Source organism: Lytechinus pictus, chromosome 2 (genome assembly GCF_037042905.1).
Source record: "Lytechinus pictus isolate F3 Inbred chromosome 2, Lp3.0, whole genome shotgun sequence".
Classification (NCBI taxonomy): domain Eukaryota; kingdom Metazoa; phylum Echinodermata; class Echinoidea; order Temnopleuroida; family Toxopneustidae; genus Lytechinus; species Lytechinus pictus.
Window position 1 is genome coordinate 10,781,929 of NC_087246.1, and position 24,993 is coordinate 10,806,921.

The following is a 24,993-nucleotide window of genomic DNA, read 5'->3' on the forward strand; positions in this document are numbered from 1 at the left end:
TCTTGGCATATCTTCATGAATATTCAGTGAGCAAACTGATGTCATATCCCCACTTGTTCTTTTGTATTTTATTATATGAAATTAGGTTTATTCATTTTTTTGTCCTCAAGAATAACAAATATTGGAATAATTTATGATTAAGTGCATTAGATATTCATTGCGGCAAATTATTTCATTATAAGGGAGACATATCATTCACACATGCATGAGAAAATGAAATTATGATTTCATATAAATAACATAAGAAAAGGGAAAGTGGGGACGTAACATCTAATAAATATTCATGACGACGTGCATATAACTGTCAATAACTTCGCTAATATCAGATTTTGCCGAAATTAAATTGAAATCTCGTTTCCCTTTTCCGTCTCGAAATCACAAACAGGAACTATCTGATCGTACCGCCGTCAAGGTACGATTAGATAATTCCTTTTCCTTTGGCCAAACGGAATATTGAAGACCCGAAGCTTTTGCGAAAGGGGCGGAGCCAGAACTAACCACCTATGACTGGCCATGTTGATGTTAACAATTTTGTACTTTCCACATTGGTTTTAAACTATGGCTCGAAAAAAAAAAATCACAGTTGCAACTGACTTTCTGTACATAGGCTATATGCGGTACCAATTTGCACGTGTAGCACCAACTGAATATTTTAGACCCACCCCAGAGTACAATTGTTTGCATTATCATTCCATCATCCTAGGTAAAGGAGTGTGCGTTTATAAGGCATAAACCATTTTTGCAGAGCCATAATTTAAAATCAAGGTGGATAGTTATAGTATCAAGGTATGACATGGCCAGCCAGCCATAGTGCTTAGTTCTGGCTCCGCCCCTTTTGCAAAAGCTTCAGCAGTCTTCAATATTCCGTAAAGGAAAAGGAATGATCTAATTGTACCTTGACGGCGCGCCTCGGCGGTACGATAAGATAACTCGTGTTTCTGATTTCAAAACGGAAAAAGGAAACGAGATTTTTTGGTTTCGTGAACGCAAAACAGTAAAAGGAAACGGAGAGTTTCGCCCGGGAGTTTCGATTCAATTTTCTGTTTCGTGAACGCGAAACAGAAAAAGCAAACGAGAATTTCAATTTTGTGATTTTCAAAGGAAAAATTGAAATGTGTAAAAACGGAAAAATGAACCGTTTTCTGTTTTCACGTTTTTACATGTTTCATTCTTGAATCAAAATAATGAAAAGTGACGTTTTTCTGAATAGAATCAATTTTCACTCAATAGTTCGTTTTTGCTTTTTCCGTTTCGAAATCAGAAAAAGAATTATGAATGACGCGTTTAACAGAGATTGAGGCTCGACAGTTGAGTTGATATGTAAAATAATGCCAGCCACTCACAAAAATTTAGCAGGGGATAGGTTTGGATAGGAAGGTTTTGTAGAATAGAAATCGCAAGAATGAATTATGTATTTTTTTATATAGTTAACCTTTGAACTTCGGTTACCTTTTTAGAAACACTCTGTATACACATGATCACAGCCGAGGCAACTCATTATTATTATTATTCAATTCATTATATAAGAAAAAGGTTAACTAAATAACTATAACCCGAACGTCTTTTGTGACTTCACAAAATTTATATATCAATATACATACACACAAACAAACATCCACCTATACGAATAACTCTCACCTGTTTTAGTTGGATATTCGGCCATTAGAATAAATGCAACCAGAACAAGAACCAGAAGACCCTTCATTTTTCTTGAAGATTATGAGATAGATGCTGCAATGAAGTGAGTCTCTATATATAAAGAAATGCAAAGGTAATATTCAAGGGGCATGATGTGGGAAATGTCTCGACAAATATTTCTCAGATTTTTTTTTTCTCTTTGCAGCCCATCAATAGAAGCACTGGGGCTCATCGGGGCTCTTGCTGTGAGATTATTACATTTCATTTGAACTGATTATAATTATCTATGCAGATGAAAAGTTTGATGCAAGGACAGGTTTATCGCATTTCTACTATACGGCAATAAGACATTACGCAATTCAATGATTTGCTTGAAATGTGCGTATCACTATATAGGCTGATTTCGATTCATGTATTAGTGATTCTTTGTTCACGTTCTTCAATGAAAGCCTTTTTATTGTTCACTGCAACATTCCCACACTGTCCCTTCTGTACATACCTTAATCATGATAACTACAGAAGAGCCCATGAAGTCAAGTATTTTACTGCCCCCACCCTATTGTCATCCAAATTATCGGCATTTTATCCCTTATTTTAATCAAATTAACAGAAGCGTCAAATTGGAATTTATGAATTCATTGTTAAAATTCAAACCAAACATAATTAAGCGATTGGCGCAAATAAATAAGCAATTTTTGTTCTCCAATGAGCCATAACTCTCTTCAACAAGTTTTACATTGAGGGAGTTATCCATTTACGAATAACCTGCATTGAAAAAGAGACCTCTACCAATCTTTATTTTTATGTCGTACGACTACTCTCTTTACCGTATATTGTTCTGCGCTGTTTAACAGACTGGTTGAGGACCCTTTTTTCTCTCTCTTATTCTTTAAACAACAATACACTAGTTCGTAGTTCCACTCTGCACATGATCAGAAGATTCTGTTCATGATCAGAGGAAGGTTATTGGTACTAAAGTGACATGGTGGTTTTTTAATGAGACGAGCACCAACTTTGATGATTTGATTATTCATTTTCTTTTGAATTGTGTTTTTCATTTACATAAAAATAAAACAAAAACAGCAATGCGTCCACGAACGACTGGTATTTCACATGCAGTTTGCCAAGTACATTGTACAACTTGCATTTTGTGCATTCATAGTAGAAATGCACAAAATACCTCCATAGGGTGTTCATTAATGTGCTATTGTAGTCACCTGGTCTATTCAATTTCTTCACCCTGCTATATAAGGCATGCTTAGGTAATACCTTGCTTTGAAATCTGCCCATCATAATGAAATGAATGAAAGGTCGCTTGAAAAACTTTGTCCATGAAGTAAATACAATGATGGGTCTTGATCAGCCCTTTTCTTTTAAAAATGAATCAGCTACTTTTGTATGGAAAATTGCTTTAATTTTGTATATTGCCTTATTTACTGATTTTGTCTTGTTTTGATTATTATTGTTCTTATTTTGCCTTTGTTTTGAAACAATCTCGTAAAAATAAAGAGCTGCTATATATGATAATTAATTTTGTCAAAAGGTGAAAGAAATAATTATATTGCCTGTTTTGATCTTAAGATATTCTTAGATCTTTCTTCATTAATTTATTTGAAATAAACCACTTCATGTTTATTCATGAATGGTTTATTTTCATCTTATTTCGTAAAAAAAATATTTATCGGAATTTTCTGGAATCAGCCAGTCTAAATAAGTTTTTTTTTTTTTCCATTGTATCATTTGGGTGGTTCGAGCTGTGCTCTGCTGCCCATCCATCATTGACCAAGATAGATCTTCAGACATGCCAAGTTGCAAACCGTTTCCTTTTTAGAGTATTTGTTCCTTCTTTTTTGCTACGAATATGCCAATACCTTTTTTGTATGATTTGTTAATTATAAAAAAAAAAATCCGACATTGGAGTATGTGTAAAACAGCGCGCGACACCAGCATCGGTCCGACGGTCCCAGACCCTTATAAATCACTGTCGAGCCAGTAACTTGTTGCATGAAAAGAGCAAGTAAATTCTTGCCAAAGAGCACATGCATGTTTGAAATGGTGAATTATCAAGTTTTCAAGTAGAGTAATTTCACATGTTTTTTCACCAATCTCACTACGCTGGCGGTTGTTACGTTGAGACAATTTAAAAAAAATACTCTTTATTTTTGTTTTCCGTCTAAGAATACTTTTTGTTTGTTGTAGAAGGTTGGCAGGTCTGGGTCATATTGATTTTGTATTTGTATGTTATGTTAGAATAGACCAGTTCGGAGTAACCTCATGGGCATTTTGGTCAAATGACCTTTCATTTTTTTTCATTATGATAGGCAGACTTCAAAGCAAGATGATATGTAAGCATGCTTTACATAGCACGATGCAGCAATTGCATTGACCAGGTGACTAGAATAGCTCACCAATGAACACTCAATGAAGGTATTTGTTGCATTTCTACTTTGACTGTATTGTTATAACAATGTACTTGGTCAACTGTGAAAGACCAGTCGCTAGTGGGGACGCACTGGTGTTGTTTTGTGTGGATCTAATGAAAAATACAAGCGAAACATGGCTATATGCATAATTCTCCAGATAATTTACTATATATAGAATTATAAATAAGAGCAGACCGTAATTGGAGTAGGGGTGGCGGTGTTGCTTTATATATTTCACAAAATCTTACATTCGAAATTCGTAATGATATCAAACTATCACATGCAGAGTCTTAGTTGAAAGAGATTGAAAATTCTAGTTCCAAAAATGTCATAGGATTAATTTATCGACCACCTGACTCAAATACCGATTTTTTTCACGATGAAATAAGATTTTTTTTCTTAAAATAGTTAATGAAAACAATCAAATGTTTCCTTGCCCTCAACTGACAATAGCATTTCAACGAATTTCATGAAATTGCATGGTGTATTCATTTGGATTTGTTTGTTTCATTAATTAACAAACCCACCAGGATAGGCTTATGGTAATTTGACTGTCGAGGTTTGCCTATTTTCAACATGATACTCGGGATGCATAGCATGCGTTCAAGCTCATAATTTAAATAAACGAATTATATTATGACATGTGTCTTGATTATATTCATACTGTTAATTTACCCCCTCCCCCTTTTTCTTGTCTCGCCTGCATAGCAGAACAAGACTACAGGCGCCGCTTTTCCGACGGTGGCGGCGTCAACATCAAATCTTAACCCAAGGTTAAGTTTTACTATGACATCATAACTTAAAAAGTATATGGACCTAGTTCATAAAACTTGGACATAAGGATCATGAAGTAATACTGAACATGCTGCCTTGGTTTCAGGCCACATTACCAAGGTCAATGAACTTAGACCATGTCGGGGAATCAATATCGAAATCTTAACCTAAGGTTAGTTTTTGAAATGTCATCATAACTTAGAAAGTATATGGACCTATAGTTAATGAAACTCGCACATAAGGGTAATGAGGTATTACTGAACATCCTGCCCGAGTTTCAGGTCACATGACCAAGGTCAAATGTCATTTAGGGTCAATGAACTTTGGGCATGTTAGGGGTATTTGTTGAATTTCCATCGTAAATTTTATAAATATGGTTCATGAAACTTGGACATAAAAGTAATCAAGCATCAGTGAACATCCTGCATGAGTTTCAGGTCACATGAACAAGGTCAATGAACTTAGGCCTTGTTGAGGGTATTTTTTTAATTAAATTGCCATCATAACTGTGAATGTTTATGGATCTAGTTCATGAAATGTGGACATTGGCCGGTATTCTCAAAGGAGGTTTAGTTAGTCCATGGACTAAATCGGTGGTTTAAACCTCCGATTTAGTCCATGGACTAAATTTTGGTATTCTCAAAGGTTATTTAGTCGGGGGTTAAGTTAGTCCGTGGTCTAAACGCGTCGTTTTACGTCATCAATTTTAGTCAGCTGTCGTGGGTGGTTTAAAAAATTTAGTCCATGGACTAAATTTCGTGCGCATGCGTAGTTGCTTAATCGTCTGCAATTTTTTTTCACCCTTTTTTCCCGCTCAAAATTCATCGGAGACAGATCAGAGACCGATTTAGATTCGGGTTCACTGAACCAGTTTTTGGTAATTTTCGCCGAAAACGTAAGTATTTTGTTGCCTCTTTATTAAGGAGTGCGATTCTGTACTACAAATTACTATTCTATAGTATAAACGATGATTAACCAAGATGATGTTTCTCGCTATCGAATGTTTATTTTTATCGCACGAACAGTTCGCCTACAGTCCCATTCGAACGTTTACGTGTTGGAAGATTTCTGATAATGGGGGGGGGGGGGGGGGGGGGGGTTCGGCTAGCCTAGGCCCTGGCCGGCTTAGCAAAGTTATAGCTAAAGTACACTGGCGGATCCAGGGGGGCCCAAGGGCCAAGTAAGAAAAGAGCCTAAGTAAGACTAAGACTTGTCAAATTTTTTTTGGTATGAATGATAACTACGAAATATCCTTAATTTGTGGTTGAAAATTTTTTTTTTCGCATAGGGCCTAATTTGTCAAAAAATTTGAAAAATCTTGGATCTGCCCCTGCTTAGCCTTTATTAGCCAGGCCCAGCTAACCAATTTTCTTTGTCATGGAATCTGGATGCGAAGATCACATGTTCACATCACTTATGCAATTACAATTTGCAAGGACAAGGTTAATAAAACCTTGTCTTCGGTCACCCAAGGGTTCATTACCGTATGGGCACTAGTAGTATTCAACCCGGCAAAATTCAAAGATTTTGACATATTCCCCCAAATATTTAGAAATAGGGAATTTATCTTAATTTCATACCTTTGTTATTTCCAGGATAATCTGTTGTCGGTATTTTCTTTATCAATCTGTCGACTGTAAGCGCGGAGGATCGAATTGTGCGGCGATGGCCTTTTGCACTGAATGCCACTAGTATTCAACCTAGTGAGGATAGATAGCGAATCTCAAAAGGGTTTAGATTGCTGAATATTAGATCTAGATCTATGTAAGTCTTTGGCTTTGATTAATTCCCTGTTTGGTCTCATCTCAAATGGTCTAGTCCATAGTCGGATGGGACAAGGGCAGATTGAGTGACAGCTCGGGCCATCTTTCATCGCTATATAGGTTGAATACTAGTGCCGACGGATTGAATACTAGTGCCAAAAACCATCGCCGTATAATTCGATCCTCCGCGCTTACAGTCGACTGGTTGAAGAAAAAAATAAAGGAAAAAGAATAACCAGCATTTGCTCTTGGAAATAAGATGGGTGTAAAATTAAGGTAAATTCAATATTTCTATATATTTGAGGAAACTGTCCAAACAGGTTGAATACTATATAGTGCCCTTACGGTACATGCTGCCGCGCACAGAAAAATCAAGCCATGTATAAGTCGCGTGTTGTGGACACCAGCAGAAGTGGGATCCCAGCACGCGCAACCCACTAACGTTAGTTAGAAATCCACTGCCAAACGCGGTTCATGGTGTGACTGTGAGGACTGAGGTTAGTATATAACTAACCTCACAAGGTTAGTATACTAACCTCGCAATATGTGTGAGTGTCCTCAGTTATATTCCCCTGTGACACATGATCTAGATCTAGACTTCTATTCTAAATCAGGAAGATTGTCAACTGTATTAACAACACAACACTTAGATCCAGTTAGACGAGATCTAACAAAAAGTTTACTAACTTTAGATCTAACTTAGATAACTTTTATCTAACTTTAGATCCAATTTAGATCTAGACGAGTACTATTTAAGGTTAGGCCTACATGTAGATCTAGCTTAGGCTAGATTCTAGTGTAGATCTGGATCAAGATCTAGGCATTAGCGTACCTAGGGGGGGGGGTGTCCCTTAAGAGTCACAACCCATGAAAGGGACGTATCCCTGCCCCCCCCCCCCCCCCCTGATGAGCCGCTCCTTTGTACTTGCAGATTTTTTTTTTTTTTTTTTTTGCTTGTCAAATTTTTTTCTGGTACGAAATCCTTCATTTTTGGTTAAAGACCCTTTTTTTTCTTTAAAATAAGATTATCTTACAAATATCAGAATGCTACAGACAAAGATATCAATCCAGAAATTTTCAGCTCATTTCATTCTTTGAAATACTGTAGATTGTACCGGTATATTGCAGAGATTAAATAGTTTATATATTGTATTTTAATCAGGTACATAATGGAAAGTTTTTTAAGTATTTTTAAAGCAATAAATTTTGAATTTTTTGTAAAAAATAATAGCAAAGATTGAATAATGTTAGAAATATTGTAATGGATGAAACTGGATTTTAAACCCAGTTTGTAACTTTGTTGATGATAGATTTTTTTTTTAAATCACCATTTCAACTCTTGTTGCAATTAAAATTGCAAACCTTTAGGTCAGACAGGAATCACTTAAGCTTTATATTCAAATATCAAGATATTGATGATAAAAAGTTCATGTCTCAGTGTACCATAATACCATGAAAAATTCTTCTTGTTGGGTTGGCTTTTCTCTCTGTGTGTTTCAAGTTACTGCTCCAGTCCACACACAGGTTCTGCCTGCTTGGTGGTATCGGGCATGGCATACGGCAAACGTCTATTTGTTGCTTTGTTCTGGAGAGTTTTATTTCATCTAAAACTCCCATGTATTGTTGAATGTACTCTTGAAAAAGATATGCAATACCCTGTACCTCTTATTCTGTCAGAAGCGAATTTTCCTAATTTTGACAATGTTTATCCATCCTTTAAAGAGACCATATCACTAGTAATCATGAGTGCTGTGACATTTTCCTTTTCTCTTTTTTTTTCCTTAAGGAGTCACGACTAAGCTGGTTACCTTTTGTATCTTGGCCCTGACAGGGGCAGCATCCACCAGCGTTTTCCCTGCCATCAACATATATGCAATCACTTCTACAGTAGTGCAGGTTGTCTCCAACACAGCAGCTGTGCAAAAGACTACTTCCCCTTAAGCAGTAAGTTATTTATTGATAACTTCAAACAGAATTCACCAAAAATTGTCTCCAATAAGTCTCATGTTTTGTTGAATATACTCTATTATACTCTATATACCATTCTGTCAGTTAGCAAATTTGTCTAATTTCAACAATGTTTATCCATACTTTAACCCTAAATAGACTGGGCTATTTCGATGCCTAGGAAGACAAGGGGGATGGGGCTGATTAAGCCCCCCCCCCCCCTTATGATCTTTGTTGTTGATCATGCGATCACGACAAAAATTGGCGTGTGTGTTACCCATGGCATAATCTACAAGACTCTAAGGTCAAAATCTCATTGCTAATCAATTATGCTAATTTATGCATAAAATCAAAAGTTTGCTATAATTTACTAAATAATGCCTCTAAAATAATAATTTTGAGTGAGCCCCCCCCCCTCATCTTGTTAGGGTTAAAGGAGACCATATCACTAGTAATCATGAATGCTGTGACATTTTCCTTTTTTTCTGAAGGAGTCACGACTAAGCTGGTTACCTTTTGTATCTTGGCCCTGACAGGGGCAGCATCCACTGGCGTTTTCCCTGCCATCAACACAATCACTGCTACATTCATTTTTGGACTGAGAATATGGCAAATTTCTACCGCCTTCGTCAGCTTGACAGGGTCAGAGAGGTACGTTCTTAAGGTTTTTCTGTTTTAAGATTCAAAACAAGTTGTAACAATTTAAAAAAGAGTATGTTCAGAATCCAATAAATTGACAACCAAAGTGTCTGTATGAATGAAAATTATTTTCCAAAGAATTCTGGAAGAAATTTCAAATTTCTGAGAGATGAACAAAATAAGCACTGTATTCCAGCCAGATGTCATGTATTCTAGCAATATTAATTCACTGTCCCATGGCAATTTACAGTTGGATAGTGTTTCAGCTTAGATTTATAAAGTTAAGTTGATGGAGCTTGTCCTAGATCTAAATCTAAATGATATTGATCTTGGTACAGCCTTTCTTGAGAAATCAATGGTCACTCTAACTACAGTGTACTTTAATTTTTCTTCAAACTGGAAGTTGAGGAATTTGACAGTTACATGTATATCTATCATGAGATGTCATTATTATTCATTGACATGATACTGTGCAAGATTAGCTACACTGACAATTGCTAAATCGTCTTTCATATTTGATTTTTTTTCTCTCGTGTAATTATTGCTTGTACAGGCGGAAATGAGGCCAGAGAGGGGACTCACAGATCACAAGAATCCATTTGAATTGTATGACGATCGTGATTTCAAGATTCGATACAGATTTACAAAACACACAGCACTCTACCTCATCAACATGCTTGAAGGAGATCTCAGTAGGAACACAGATCGAAATAATCCACTACCTGTTGTGGTACAAGTCATGACTGCTCTGCGTTTTTATGCCGTAGGTTAGTATCACGTCTTTTTCCTAATTTTAAACAGAATCTTCCTCCTTAATCTATTTTAATTATTTGCTCAGATGTATGATATGGTAAACATTACTTCTACATTAAAGTTTACGTGCAAGGCTCTTATGACAAGTGTTATTCCATACCAGTCATTTCATAATGAAGTTTCGATACAATTCTGTTGCGTGCTCTCGCAAATCATAATATTTATGGTTATTTTCATAAGTGGGCTAGACACAAAATAGCTTTTGCCTTGTTCTCTTTGATTCGAATCAACTTTTTGTTCTGCTTGACTGCCCTTTAACATAATACAGGCCAAACATTCCAATTCTTTTGATGAATAAAAAAATACGTCTTCATTTGAAACAGTGTATTGAACATTTTTAGCCTTTTCTGATTTATATACAAGAATTAAACAAATAAGCATGCTATATTTAAAAAAATGACTCTTCGATTTCTACTATTCCATGTTTAATTGAAGGTTCATTCCAAATTATGCATGGTGATGAGGCATCAATATCTCAGCCATCTGTGAGCCGAGTCATCAAGAAGGTTTCAGAAGCTATTGCAAGAAGGAAACGGGAATTCATGAGATTTCCAACGAGAGACGAACTTGAAACAACGCAGCAGCAATTCTATGAGTACTGCGGCTTTCCCGGGGTCATCGGTGCTATAGATGGGACCCATGTCTACATCAGGAGTCCTGGTGGGGAACAAGCCCTGTTTTTCCTTAACAGGAAAAACAGGTATTCAGTTAATGTACAGGTTAGAATGATTGTATTTTTAACAGTTATCTCAAATTGTTTATCTAAAAAGCCATGTTTTTTTAGTCTTGGGATGGATTGATATGCTTATTTATTTCATTTTGGAAATGGGAAATTCTTCGACATAAGTAGTATTCATTTAGGAAAAATACTATATTCATTATTGTTAGATTGCAGATGACTTGCAATTTGATTTTTGTTACCCCCCCCACCCTTGACACCTTTCTCGATAAATCTCTAACACTAAAAGATTGCACAACTTTTAATACCAAATTTTCTAGGGTACGCAATTCCAAAGTTACGTACATGTGACCTGTTGTAAGTTCACAACTGACCATGAATTTGCTCAAACACAAAATTTTTGTACACATCCAATGCAAATTCTGTATGTAGCCAAACTTTGTAAGTTCCTAAAAACAATTTAATTCATGTTATTTATGACTGAATAGTATCACCAACAATTTCCATCGAAAAAATACTGAAAAAGCAAACTAAAAAAGATTAAAAATGCATATAGCTCTTTAAAAAATAAAATACATAAGGAAAAGTTTTTGATATTTTTTGTGTGTCTCACTTGCATAGCAAAGCGAGACTATTACAGGCGCCATTTTACTGATGGCAATGGTGTTGTCAACATTGAAATCTTAACCAAGGTTAAGTTTTTGAAAATGTCATTGGGTCAATTCACCCAAAGGGCTAAATTATACTGTCTCCAAATTTGCTCATATTCAGTTTATAGGGTAATTGATTTTCTAACAAAATGGGCGTGACCTCCCATTTTTCTAATGGCCCTTGCACGGTAACTGGCAGTCTGAATTTCATGCAAGTGGTATCATTTGAAACGGAATAAGATGAACTATCTAAATTACACATTATTTTTTTACATAGGAGCTAGTTTGAATACAATGACCTTTAAGCCCAGAGATCCGGGGGGGGGGGGGGGGGGGCTAAATATTGTTTATTCTTGACCATTCTATTTTGAACATTTTATTTCTCTTCGAATCATGAATAGGTTGTCTGTGATCATGCTGGGAAAATGACAAGTATCGTGGCAAGGTGGCCTGGCAGCACTCACGATTCAAGGATTTTCTCTGAGAGTTCGCTGAAACAACAGCTGGAGGCAAGGGCAGAAGGTACTGGGTGGCTACTTGGAGATAGTGGGTAAGGAGATTTTTTATGTGATTATATACATTTTATAAAGGCGTCAACATTGAAATCTTAATAGAGGTTAAGTTTTTGAAATCTCATCATAACTTAAGAAGTATGTGGACCTAGATCATGAAACATAGAAATGAGGGTAACCAAGTATCACTGATCAACCTGCATGAGTTTCAGGTCAGATTGTGAAGGTCAAAGTTAATTGGCTGAAAATGCTATTTATAAAAAGAAAAGGGAAATAAATTTAGAATCTAATATATTTTTTTGGTTCTTGGAATATCTCATGTATTTTTTTTAGATTTTTAGTATTTTTCATAAATGTAATGTCTAATAAAAATTGGTTGAAATATAACTGTTTTTCTTCATTTTTCAGGTACCCCTGCCTCCCGTTCCTGATGACCCCCATCCTACATCCTCATCCAGGGCCACAGATGCGCTACAATAATGCCCATAAAAGAGGACGGTGCGTTATTGAGCGCACCTTTGGCCGTTGGAAGAGGAGGTTCCCTTGCCTCAATGATCTGCGCGTGAAGGTGGACACTACCTTTACTATTATAGTGGCATGCTCGGTTCTTTGGAATATCTCTCTCACTCGTGGAGAGCAAGATATTCAAGAACTTGAGCCAATTGATGATGCAATGCCACCTGACCACCTTCCTCCTGGCCTCCGTGATGCTGTCGCTGGTAGGCTCAGGAGAGAACAGATTATTGAGGACCATTTTACCCACCCTTAGAATCTCCAGAGTAGCCACTCGGTACCATCTGCTCAGGCAACAGTTGTTCTTTCAGTTACTCCAGTGAAATTCCAAGAATTATGATGCTGTCAAGGTACTTGTTATATTTCCAGCTAGCAGGGTTTCACGCAGCTACATTTTATTATGTAATAGGGCTTCATAAATGAAAGTGGTTGCAGTTAACACTGATTTTTACGAGAAAGTCTGCAAACCAAACTTAATTGTCACTATAACATTGTGGATCTAGGTCTGGTACAGTTACATAAACTAAAGTTTGTGACACTCTGAATCTAAGCTGAAAAATGAAAAATCACACTCAAGATCAGCAACTCAGATAAGCACATGTGGGACAGTATTTATTATTGTTTTGAAAAATGCCCAACAATTGACCTGAATCCCGTGCTCGTTTTGCTAATTTCTTTGTAATTTCACAATTTCTTCCAGAATCCTTTGGCACATATTTTTATGCCCCCGCAGACGAAGTCCGCATTAAGCGTTGCCTCTATCCGTCCGTCCGACCCCTCACTTGGTTTTTGCGCAATAACTTGAAAAATATTTCATAGATTTTTAAAAATGTGGGTGTGCAGGTAGATGACACCAAAATACAGGCAAAGTTCGAATTTGAAGTCTGCAGGTCAAAGCTTATTAAATGAGCGAGTTGGTTTCACCATGATAACTTAAGAAATATTCAACAGATTTTTTATAAATTGTGGAGTGTAGGTAGACGACACCAAAATGCAGGCTAAGTTTGATTGCGGAGTCCGCAGGTCAAAGGTCATAGCTCATATATACAAGTTGGTTTTTGCGTAGTAACCTAGCGTTAAGTGGGGGCATCTGTGTCCTTTGGACACCTCAAATTTTTAGTTTATTCATACCAGCAGACACCATGGTGTTCATTTTATTTGATTCTGTAAAAAGTCATTTTGAGGTCGTTCCCACAGCTGGAATTTATCTTTAAATCTTATTTTGTTTTATCTCAATCTGTAAATATCAAATCTTTTACCCGATATTATTTCATAATCAACCAAGCAGGTAATAGTTAGTGGAATATGATCTTTATCTAGTTTTTCCTTTTGTCAGCTGCATCATGGTCATGATGAGCAAATATCCAGTAATCATACTCAAATTTACATGGAATGTGATAAGATAGTAGCTGCATGAAACCCTGCTCACGAACAGCTTATACATTAATTGGCATTTATTGTTTCCCACCATTCACTCCTGATGTAAACATATCTCATATGTACACCAAGCACACCTGGTTAGCCGTAGCATTCATAGAATTGTTGGTTTTTTCAGTCTTCTTTCAATGTTGTAAACTCTTGAATGTAACTTTCCTTTTTGCTTTAGTTTCAAAACCATCTTGAATGACTCGAGCAAACGGTGACCGATAATTTTGCCTTGTCACCATTGCATACAATTGCCTTTTTTTTATACTCCACGAGGCCTTTGACTAGTTTACGACAAGTAGTGGATCAATCTATTGTGTGTTTCTCCTGATTTCTTCAAGCATGTTGATGAAGTGTATTCCATAACATATGATTATTGCTCAAATTGAATTTTTTTCCAGAATAAAATATGCAAAAGATGTATTGTTTTCATCTTTTAAACATTTTTTACTATAAAAGAGATTTCTGGTCAAATTATTGAATTCAGCAGATTTATTTGTAGTCACCAATATATGAAATTTAAAGAATGGAAACGTAGTTTGCATAACTATGTGAACAAATTTGTTTATTTTGTCATATAGAATATAAATTTCATTCCTTCAATCTGATATATACATATATTTCATTCTTCCAATACGGTATATACAAATTCTATACAAATATAGATGAATATAGATTATTTCTGCTCATACTCTCATCTTCAAATTGCAAAGAGTAACTATGTGAACAAAAAGTGTATATCATATTCCATTCCTCCGATGTGCAAATTAAATGCACAAACATTTATCATTTGAAAAATGTAGATTATTTGTACTCATATTATAAACTTTTGAGTTCAATTGGAATGAGTAATTATGAACAAAGTAGTGTATTTTATTGTTGTATAGAATATACTATATTTCATTCTTCCAATGTGGAATATACAAATTCACTACAAATATTTATCATTCAATAAATATATATTATTTCTGCTCATACCCGATGTGATATATACAAATTTGATACACAAACAATTATCATTGAGAAATACAGATTATTCCTTCTCATATGATAAACTCTAGAGTTCAAATTGCAATGAGTAACTATGTATTTTATTGTTGTATAGAATATATTATATTTCATTCTTCCAATGCGGTATATACAAATTCACTACAAATATTTATCATTCAATAAAATATTATTTCTGCTCATACCCGATGTGATATATACAAATTTGATACACAAACAATTATTGAGAAATACAGATTATTCCTACGCATATGATAAACTCTAGAGTTCAAATTGCAATGAGTAAACTATGTATTTTATTGTATAGAATATATTATATTTCATTCTTCCAATGCGGTATATACAAATTCAATACAAATATTTATCATTCAATAAATATATATTATTCCTGCTCATACTTTTGTGTTCAAATTGCAAAGAATAACCATGTGAACAAAAAAAGTGTATATCATATTCTATTCCCTCAATGTGATATATACAAATTCAATACACAACCATCATTTGAGAATTATAGATTATTCCTACGCATATGATAAACTCTAGAGTTCAAATTGCAATGAGTAAACTATGTATTTTATTGTATAGAATATATTATATTTCATTCTTCCGATGTGGTATATACAAATTCAATACACAAACATTTGTCAATTGATAAATATAGATAAATGCTGCTCATACAATGTACTCTATTGAAATTGCAAAAAGTAGATAAGAACAACTATCATGTCATGGTTGCATTGCAATAGTGTATCATGAGAAGAGACCAGAGGCTCTCTGGAATCAGACACTTCCTCTACTCAATTCATTGTAGATGAGAAGGAAAAAATAATTATACTCTAGTTAACTTCAATCAAAGGGTTTTTTTTTACAAAGATTCAATGAACAGTAGTAGTAGTAGACAAGTAGATAAGCTAAGAATGTTATGGTATGCATAGTTAAATACACATTTATATTATTCCAAATTATTAATTTGTAATATATGAAATAGATAGTTTAAGGATCTGAATTCAAATTAGCATTGACCTTGTTAAGTGATCTACGAGCTTCCTCTTCCTTGTATTGTGCAGTTTGTATTTCTAGCTGAAGGATTTCAACTCTTAATTCATGCTCACGTTTGAGCCATGCATGCTCTTCTCTTGCCAATTCAATCATTACTTCTTGTGCTGGACTGAGACTTTTTTTCTTTGTGTTTGGTTCCAGCTGTTCTAGATAATGCAAGCTTCTCTTGGCAGATGGTCTGGTTCCTGTATTCCTATAATTTAATTAGAATAAAAACATTTAATGTGTTTTTCCTACAAGGTTTTGGGCTTTCAAGTTCTCATCCCAATATATCCTGGACTATTTAAATAATATGAAACCCAATATCTCTGTCTTTTGTGCTATGGAGCATGCATTTCAATCACAACCCAATTTTACAAAATTAGTTTCCCCATACTATTTCATTGTTGAATAAGGAAGATGCTTGCTTTTGAAGTACATTGGTGCATTGTTCAATTTCAAGTTACAGTTATATTTCATTTTATAAAGTATTTAATTATTTGTTTATTATATATATTTCATATTGTTTATTGTATTCATGTGTAATTCATTGTACGGTATCACAATTTTTCTTAGAACTGGGCTAATGATGAATTTCTTTATGTGTTTATAAATGTACATGTATTTTCCACTATCTAAATTGTCACATAAATTTTGTCATATATTTGCAAGAAGGCAAATTCACATGAAAAAGTTTTCAAAATCAATTCATTTATATGATGGACTTTAAAGTATTTGAATAAAATTACAATACCTTGAGGGGTTTGTTGGTTGCAGAGTAGATCCAGGTCCAGTAGGCTTGGTAATTTTTCTTGGAAGAATAGGTGGAATTGAAGTCCCCCTATTTGAATTAAGAGTGCAATATAAGTTGTTTAAAGAGTGAATAGGGTGAATTCAAGAATAGAATTCCTGCAATTTATTTTTATTTTGATGTAGATGAATTCAAGATAAATTAAAATAACATTAAATTATGCTTTTATGCATGTTAACATATTGTGGTCTACAACCATGGACCTGTTGACTGGTAACTACCATGGTAAAAACCTACAGCCAATCAAATTAAGGGATTCCAAGATACTATTGTTTGATGATTTTATTTACATACCAACTACTGTTTGAATTCTGGTCTGTAAATGTTGAATTCATATTAAAATTTCAGAATATTACAAGCTTTGTAGCAATTGTTTTTTTTTTAATAAATGTGACCTGAGTTTCATTCAACATTAAATTAAAATGTTTGTCATACTCTGGTAAACTATTGTTTGATCAACTTGGATTGGTTATGAAGATTGTGAGAGGATGTAATTTCATTTATTAACTATCCTTTATTCATATTTGCTTCAGGTAGTTAGCAGATGAAGAAGATGACAGTTGGTGAATGGTGTATGAGTCAGGCTTAGGAATCTCCATCCCTCCCCATTTACTTTGTTATGCTCAGTTATTGAAATAACCTGAAGTGATTAATTTAATTATTTTCAATTAACATTTTAATTCAAACTTCAGTTTATCTGATTGTTTGATTTTTCTGCTTTCAGACAAAGGTTAGATTTTCCTTTAATTGCCATCACAGCTCACTTGATATAATTAATAAAATATATGAAACAATGAATTTGAAATGAATAAATACCTTGTTCCAGAGGTTGACGGTGTTAAGTCAGTTAGGGAAGATGGGACATTATGTTGCTGGTTGCTGAGTAAGGAATAGTAATGTATGGCTGATAGTTATAAATTAATCATTTATTATCCTGTTATTTCTACATGCATTTATATATCTTTACGGAAAGAAGACAAATTAATACATTCATCATATCAATTTTCATACATATGTGTTCCAAAGTGTTGAAACTGATTCACATACCCCCCCCCCCCACACCATCAAGATAGAAAGAAAGAATGAGTAAATAAAATATTGAAATAAAATGAACAAATTTTAAGTAAGTGATATAAAAAGTTAATTTTCATCTCCACTTATTGAATATATTTAATAGATCAATGAATAGGAATCCTTAATCCTTTAGAAAAATACCTTGTTCCAGAAGTTGATGGTTGATGGTTGACGGTTAAGTCTTGGGAAGCCAAATTCGTAGATTGGACGGTCTGTTGGTGGTAGCTGAGTAAGGAATAGTAACGTATGGTTGGTTAGAAATAGAGCATTTATTAACATGTTATTTCTACATGCATTCCTATATTATTATCGAAAGAAAAAAAAAGATTCATCTGATTAATTCTAATGTTTTCATGCATAAAAATTGTTCCATAGTGTTGACATTGGTTCACATACCCACCCCCCCCCACACCATCAAGATAGAAAGAAAGAATGATTAAATCAAATATTGAAATAAAATGAACAAATTTTAAGTAAGTGATATAAAAAGTTAATTTTCATCTCTCAGTTAATTGAATATATTTAATGAATAGGAGTTCTTATTCCTTTTAAAAATACCTTGCTCCAGAGGTTGATGGTTGATGGTTGACGGTTAAGTCCAGCGATGCAAAATTTGCAGATTGGACATTCTTTTGCTGGTAGCTGAGTAGAGTAAAGAATAGTAATGTATGGGCTGGTAATTAGAAAAACAACATGCATATTTCAGAATGGAAAAATGTAATTAATTGAAACCCTAAGAAACCCTAACAAATATTTCCTCATAAATGTTCATGTTTATTAATGCCAGTCAATTTTTAATACTAAATTAGTACCAAGGACTCTCTTTTGGAAACATTCTAACAAGTTCCATGGACAAGTACTTTCATGACGAGCTGCTCTGCGGGCCGACCACCTATTTTTGAATACCTACCACATACCTTTCTGGTCAATTTTGGGTCCACTATATGTTCCGACTAAATCATGCTTAAGCCCATGATTATATGTACATATTCTGTATCCAATCCAACAGTTATTCCAATCGCATAAATTTCAGGATGGTATTGGAATAGCAAAATACTTTTAATTCTGAATACCAGTAGAGCATTCGAAACATTCAGTTTTCATGTTTCCATGAAAAGAGGATAGACATAGTTATCAAGAAATTCACGGAGATTGTTGATAATACATTTTTAAGTTACCTCAATTCACCATCCTCTAGATCTGTGGAGCAATCGACTTCCAGGGGCATGAGGGGAGTACATGATCGTTGTGGGGGTGTGCAGGACCTTGGTTTGAAAGGAAAAAGAATTCAAAATTTTTAAATTTTTAAATGCAATGATGAATTTTAATTAGCAAATGAAATGAAATTGAAAGCGCTGCCGTACAGATGCGACCGTGGACCAACCCAAAATTTTCAAGACCATGAAAAAAAATAAAAAGACTAAAAATATGATATGACTATCAAAAAATTTGTTTTTTTAATGTAAAATAAGGGACAGCATTTTTACTTGTTCGCCTTACTCGTTTGCAACTTTTTAGATTTTTTAAAAACCAATCCCCTCAAAATTTTGAATTTTGACACAACGCTTCTGATGAAAAGCCCATGTTTCAGTCATGAATCTGGGAGTGGAGGCTTTCAACCATTATTTTTACTTTTTGCCCGTTTCGACGAATGAGCCCCCTTTTCAACAGATGATCCTCTAATTTCTGACAGAGCTTATAAGGAAATCCAACAGGGAAATGCAGAGAAGCGTGTGATTTGTATGTTTTCTTCATAACTTTTTTTTAATTGTTATTTTTTAATGTTATTTTATTTATTATTTATTTTTTAAGGGGGGGGGGGGTTCAGATCAAAGAAGCAAAAATTCTCCCCATATGTACGAAACTGTCCATGTAGGCCTACCTGAGGGGATAATTGTGCTATATTTTACAGGCATATAGATTGCGGGGGGGGGGGGGGCAAAAAAGGGAGTAAGGGAAAAAGGAAAAGGGGGAAACAGAAAATTGGGTTGTCATAATAAAATGTTAACGCTTCCCCCCACCCACAACTTTTATTCAGTGGTGGCGCCAAGGGGGGCATTTGCCTCCCCAGTCAGGACCGTAGCCCCCTCCCCCTGAATAAAATATTAAAAAAAAATGTATGGTAAATACAAGCAAAAAAAAATGTATGCAAGGGGGGGGGGGGTACATTAACCGAAATTTAGACAACTTCCTGTTTTTACTGAAAATTTTCATAAATTCACAAAAAAGTGTGCACGATCGGATCCTTCGAACAGTTTCTCAAATGCAAAAGTGTCCCATGACTATAGCTTGGTTGCTTTGTTCCCTCGCTTTCGAGATTCTCCGAAATATTTACGCACGTATATTAACCCCGACCCCAGAAAAAAAATGCTTACGGTGCTTTCTGCCCCCCCCCCCAAAAAAAAAAAAATCTTTCGCACACCCCCCATTTAAAAAATCCTGGTGCTGCCACTGATTTTAAGAAATTTTTCTCGAAACCATGTTTGTTTCCCTCAAAATTTTGGGCTTATCATGCCTCGCGGCGCGGCCTATGCTACTTTTAATCAATAAAATCAAATCCACATCTGTAGTTTTTTCAAAGTTTCAGGAAGGGTATGAGAGGGAGTACCGTATATTGAGGGAGGGATGTAGATCTATGTTTAATCGAGTCAACTGAGTAAATCCAGTCATCCAGTTGGTTATACGCCGATAAAATTAATGGCAACAATTTATCATGAACAAACATCAAATAAATTGATCAATCATACCGGAAAATTAAGCATTTCATATCTAACGTAGATGTGGCATTTTCAGATTTTGTTTCCCCCTCACAATCCAATTTAACAATGTAGAAGACCAAATAAATGGGAAATTCTTTGTGAAAGAATATAAAGGAAAAGTCTTGACTTTTGTGCGCGGAGCTAGACAGTCTGATTGATGACTCTTGAACTCTCTCAATAAAAAATTAAAGCAGTCTGCGCCAGGTCATCGGTCATCCCATATATAGCGCCCATTTTGAACTCGATTTTAAACGAAATCGAATCAGATCTAGAGTCTACACCACTTGTTATTGACGGAAATTGAGTAAACGAAATCATTACTTCCTACGTGAATTGCTAAGGATCAATGCCACAAATTCGTGGGCTGAAATAAGATTGAGTTTGTACCAATTAAGGTAATGACAATTCTTAAACTTTGATGTAGATCTAGATTACCATTTTTGTCAAGTTCAACTAACTTCAAGTTTTGGCAACGTAATCGTCAGGACACAAGTTTGCTTGTACGGGACTATTCACTTCAGCGCTGCGGATCTGTTTGAACTTGGGAAACATGATTTTGGTTAAGACTTCTCAATGCTTCAGTGTTATGTACTGTCTATCCAGTGTGCTCTTTAATATTGGGTAGAGTTTTTTATAATTTTTTTTGGGGGGAGATTATTGTATCACCTTAATATGCTTCATAGATTTAAGGCAGGAAAAGTGACACTTTTCGGTTTCTAAAAGTGAACTTGAGTTGAGTACCGGTAAATGAGAAATTTAATTATCGATCGTCTGCTCACCCGCGATCACGACCGACGATGAACTCCAACGCCGATATCGCGTCATTGTCCTGATCGGCGTCGTCATCGAAGGGATTGAATAATTGCGTGAAATCATGTGGACAAATGTCCTTGATTAATTCAGTCATCTGGGAGGGGGTCTTTGGTGGAGGCCCACCCCCAGTTTTCCTCATATCTCTGGCGTATGCCCCATACTCCTTTTTCGCAGTAACCCTGCACCTTTTCCACTGATCTTTCATTTGAGTCATGCTCCACTTCTGTCCATACTTAGTAACAAATAGTTGATATATCTCTTTCCATGCATTTATTTTCCTTGAATTTGTTGTGTGATTTGTAGCCTTATTATTGATTATATGAATCCTATCTGCAATTAATTCAATCAAATAGTTCTTCTCACAATTCTGCCAATTTTGTTTCCTGTCCCTCTTATTAATTCCCGTATCCTCCATGATTATTTATTAATTAATTAATATGCAACAAAAGTTTGCACTGAGCATGCTCAGAAATCATCCTGTAACTGAGCATGCTCAGTGACCATGGTTTAAATTTTAGTCCATGGACTAAAATTTAAACCATGGTTTAGTTAGTCCACCGTTGGTGAATACCACCGAGGTTTAAACCATGGACTAAAATTTAGCCCGGGCTAATTAGTCCATGGTTTAAATTTTAACCCGGGCTAACTAAACCTCCTTTGAGAATACCGGCCATTAAGGGTAATCTATCACTGAACGTCTTGCACAAGTCTTTGGTCACACGATCAAGATCAAATGTCATTTAGGATCAGTGAACATAGTATTTTATCATCATGAATTTTGTTTTGTGTGTGTGAATGATTATTCTATAGTCGTTTTCAAAGTCAGCACTGCTACTATATTGAATCGCGTAATGCAGCCGAGACTGCCAGAGGCGCTCCACTTGTTTTTAATAGAAAAAGTCCCAGAACGCATTTGTTATTTCACTTATTTTTTTAGCACTATTTGAGGAAATGGATGAGGCCATTTTGCGGCATAACTTATACTGAAAGGCTGGAACTTAAAAGAAAGGAGGGTGTTTTTCATGAATTAAAAGCCATGAAAACCAAGGATCTTTGAAGTCAATAAACAAAATAATCCTGGTCGTACATCGAGTTTTCAATATTATATTTGATTTAAACATGTTCATGAATTTAAAAAATTGCTCAGTTAAAAAATTTCAGCTCGCATTATTTGGTTTTGGGAATTAAGTGCCTTTTCTCTTCATTGATTCTTACATAAAAATCCTGAAAATATCCTTTTTTAGATCTGATCATCAAAACAGATCAGCTCTCACTGCGCGCTCGCATCTTGGTTTGTGAGAGTATCCGCTTCATGAATATTCTTACAGTCATATAAAAAAAAACACTCTGTAACATGTACCATTTTCAGGTCAGTATAAAAATTTCAGCATGCGCTACGCGCTCGCATGAATATATTATAGATATCTTGTTCACGATTACAGAAAGTGCTTAGAGTGTTCCGTTGAGGTGTCAGTACATGAAATGTTTAACAAAATATGAGTTCGGCTTTCGCGCTCGAATTATTTATGCCGTATAAGATACAATTTTTTTAAAGTGGCCCAAACGTGGAGCAGCGTGTGTGCAGCGCTTTGTAACTGAAAGAAAAAGGCGCGCTATACATTATATATGAAATGACTATTTGATTGGATTGGATGGATTTGAATGAAGAGAGAAAAATCAAACAAGTTTACCACAAAATTTCATCAAAATTTATGTAAAATAAGAAAGCAATGATATTTAATGATATTTAAGGTTTTGCTTATTTGCAAAATAGTTACATGCACATGCTGGTCGTAATGCAAAATAGGTGACCCAGGGCTGATCCAGGATATTCCGAGGAGGGCACTGCCGGGATCCGCGACTGAGGGGACCTAACTGATGGAATCACTCACTACTTCTTTGGTATTTATGACATATGAAGTATTTGAATTCTCTCCTCATTTTCATGTGAAACAAAGTTTATTTCCATTGTTTTAACATTTTTAATGGTTCAATCAAGTTCCTTATTTTCAAATCGGCAAAAAATTCAGACAATAAAAAAGAAGAAATGGCGGCTGATTGACACCATCGATTCTCCCATTTGTATAATACCGAGTTGTGCAAAAATTTTAAATGTCATAACTTTCTTGTTTTACGTCCGATTTTTGATGAAAGTTTAAGCGTTATGCTCTTTTGATTTGTTTGTGTTATCGAAATAATACTGATCGGTCTGCTGGTCGTTTTGGTTGGTGTGATTGTTGTAGCATAGAGAAGAGTCATAATGAAGAGAATACTACGTGATTTGCTTTCTGAAAGTTTTATTTGTATTTACTATAGGTATATCATTTCTTTTCAGATGCTCGAGAATAGTGATAAAACACCACAAAGAATTTCGAAATGTCTTTTTTGTTTTACATTATGCTATGAAATACTAGTTAAAATGACATCAAAATAACTTCCTTACAAAAAAAAATTCAAAGCTAACAATATCACGATCACGATCATCCTGATTTACGAGGAAGATCTCAATTAAGCACATATTTGCATTTCCTGATAGGGAAATTATAATCCTGCATTATTATACGCTACTTCATCTAACAAACATTGACTTTGACGTTATTTACATGTGATTAAATGCAGCGTTGCCAATTGGAATTGATCTCCTTCAAATTTTCAGAGACCTTTTCTTCCTCGGTGATAATAACTTTAACGCAGAAAGTATGAAATATATATTTTTTCATGAACATTTTATCCCTGAGGAAGGGGATGTCCTTGAAAAATCTCAGGAACTATATTCCCTTCGACATGAATACATTGATGAATCAGTATTGCTTCAAATATGAATGTTTATTAATTTTTATGCAAATACATGCCAGATAGATTAAGTTTCATTCAGAACATGAATGAAAACAATTTTCAAATTAAAGAAAATATCATCATGCTGTAGTACAAGTGTGGAGCATTGTACAACTGATTTTTTAAAAAATATAATCGAAGTTCTGGTGGTTACATGGCATAGAAAAGTTGTTCGGTCCATCCAAGTGAAGTATTCAATCATTCATCTCAATACTGACAATCCTCTCCCCCATAGAAATATCTGGGAAATGTAAATAGAAATCGACACATATTTTATAATTAGGTAAATGTATGCTAGCTCTTCTTTTTTTTAACTACGTGTATATCCAATGCTGTCCAAAATAATCTTAATACAATATTATAATTACACAGAAGTGATATAGATACCTTATCTTTGTTATATTCGTTCGACCTAGTTGGATCAAAATTAAAATCGAAGAGGTATGTATATGAGGGGAAGTGCTTCTTACTAGTCAAAATTTTCTAACCTTTTGTTTATGTTTATTAACATTTTTGCTTTTTTGAGTGTATGATACTGACCCAAATAATTTTATAATCGGCCATAATATGCACATCACTTTTTTCTGACAAAATGTCAGACTTTAAATTGACCGTTTGTACATTTTCGGTGTTATACTTGTTTAACATGTTCTCTGTTCAATCGGTGCAACCCAATGACGGGGACATGTATCTTCATTTTGACGAAGGCGGAGGAGGATGAGCCAGATTACGATTTCTTAATGCACCTGCAGATTTCAGTGGGAATCATATAGAAATATATATATATGTCGTTCCTTAGATTTCTGAACAGATTGACAAAAATTCTCTTATTAGACCACTGGTCCCTATAAGGTTCAAAATTATTCATTTTCACACTAG

General features: G+C 34.9%; 2 protein-coding genes across 3 annotated transcripts in view; one reads left to right on the forward strand and one right to left on the reverse strand.

The window, feature by feature from the left end:
* Positions 1–7,508: 7,508 nt before the first annotated feature.
* On the forward strand, positions 7,509–12,680 carry LOC129278079 (putative nuclease HARBI1). 2 transcript variants are annotated; one of them, XM_064109269.1, is made up of 6 exons: positions 7,509–8,542; positions 9,037–9,196; positions 9,738–9,951; positions 10,433–10,716; positions 11,728–11,876; positions 12,247–12,680. In XM_064109269.1, exons 2-6 carry the CDS (start codon positions 9,152–9,154, stop codon positions 12,605–12,607), a joined length of 1,053 nt encoding a protein of 350 aa, XP_063965339.1. In that variant the 5' UTR covers positions 7,509–8,542; positions 9,037–9,151; the 3' UTR covers positions 12,608–12,680. The 2 variants fall into 2 exon arrangements, with proteins under 2 accessions (XP_063965339.1, XP_063965346.1); XM_064109276.1 differs by having other exon boundaries at positions 8,461–8,542; positions 9,082–9,196.
* Positions 12,681–14,317: 1,637 nt separating this feature from the next.
* LOC129275658 (uncharacterized) overlaps positions 14,318–24,993 on the reverse strand; it is an 83,280-nt gene continuing 72,604 nt past the window's right edge. The window contains exons 4-9 of the mRNA XM_064109283.1: positions 18,886–18,972; positions 18,266–18,349; positions 17,849–17,932; positions 17,450–17,512; positions 16,577–16,663; positions 14,318–16,036 (exon numbers count right to left, since the gene is read on the reverse strand). Of these exons, the coding sequence (XP_063965353.1) occupies positions 15,778–16,036; positions 16,577–16,663; positions 17,450–17,512; positions 17,849–17,932; positions 18,266–18,349; positions 18,886–18,935 (627 nt within the window). The 5' untranslated portion in view covers positions 18,936–18,972 and the 3' untranslated portion in view covers positions 14,318–15,777. The remainder of the gene's footprint in view (positions 16,037–16,576; positions 16,664–17,449; positions 17,513–17,848; positions 17,933–18,265; positions 18,350–18,885; positions 18,973–24,993) is intronic.

What these genes read in the sequence shown, in the direction of transcription:
- LOC129278079 (XM_064109269.1), top strand. Translation starts at nt 9,152, where the DNA reads ATGGCAAATTTCTACCGCCTTCGTCAGCTTGACAGGGTCAGAGAG. An exon ending in TCTGCGTTTTTATGCCGTAG is followed by an intron (nt 9,952 to 10,432) that starts GTTAGTATCACG and finishes GTTTAATTGAAG; the next exon opens with GTTCATTCCAAATTATGCAT. An exon ending in TGGCTACTTGGAGATAGTGG is followed by an intron (nt 11,877 to 12,246) that starts GTAAGGAGATTT and finishes TTCATTTTTCAG; the next exon opens with GTACCCCTGCCTCCCGTTCC.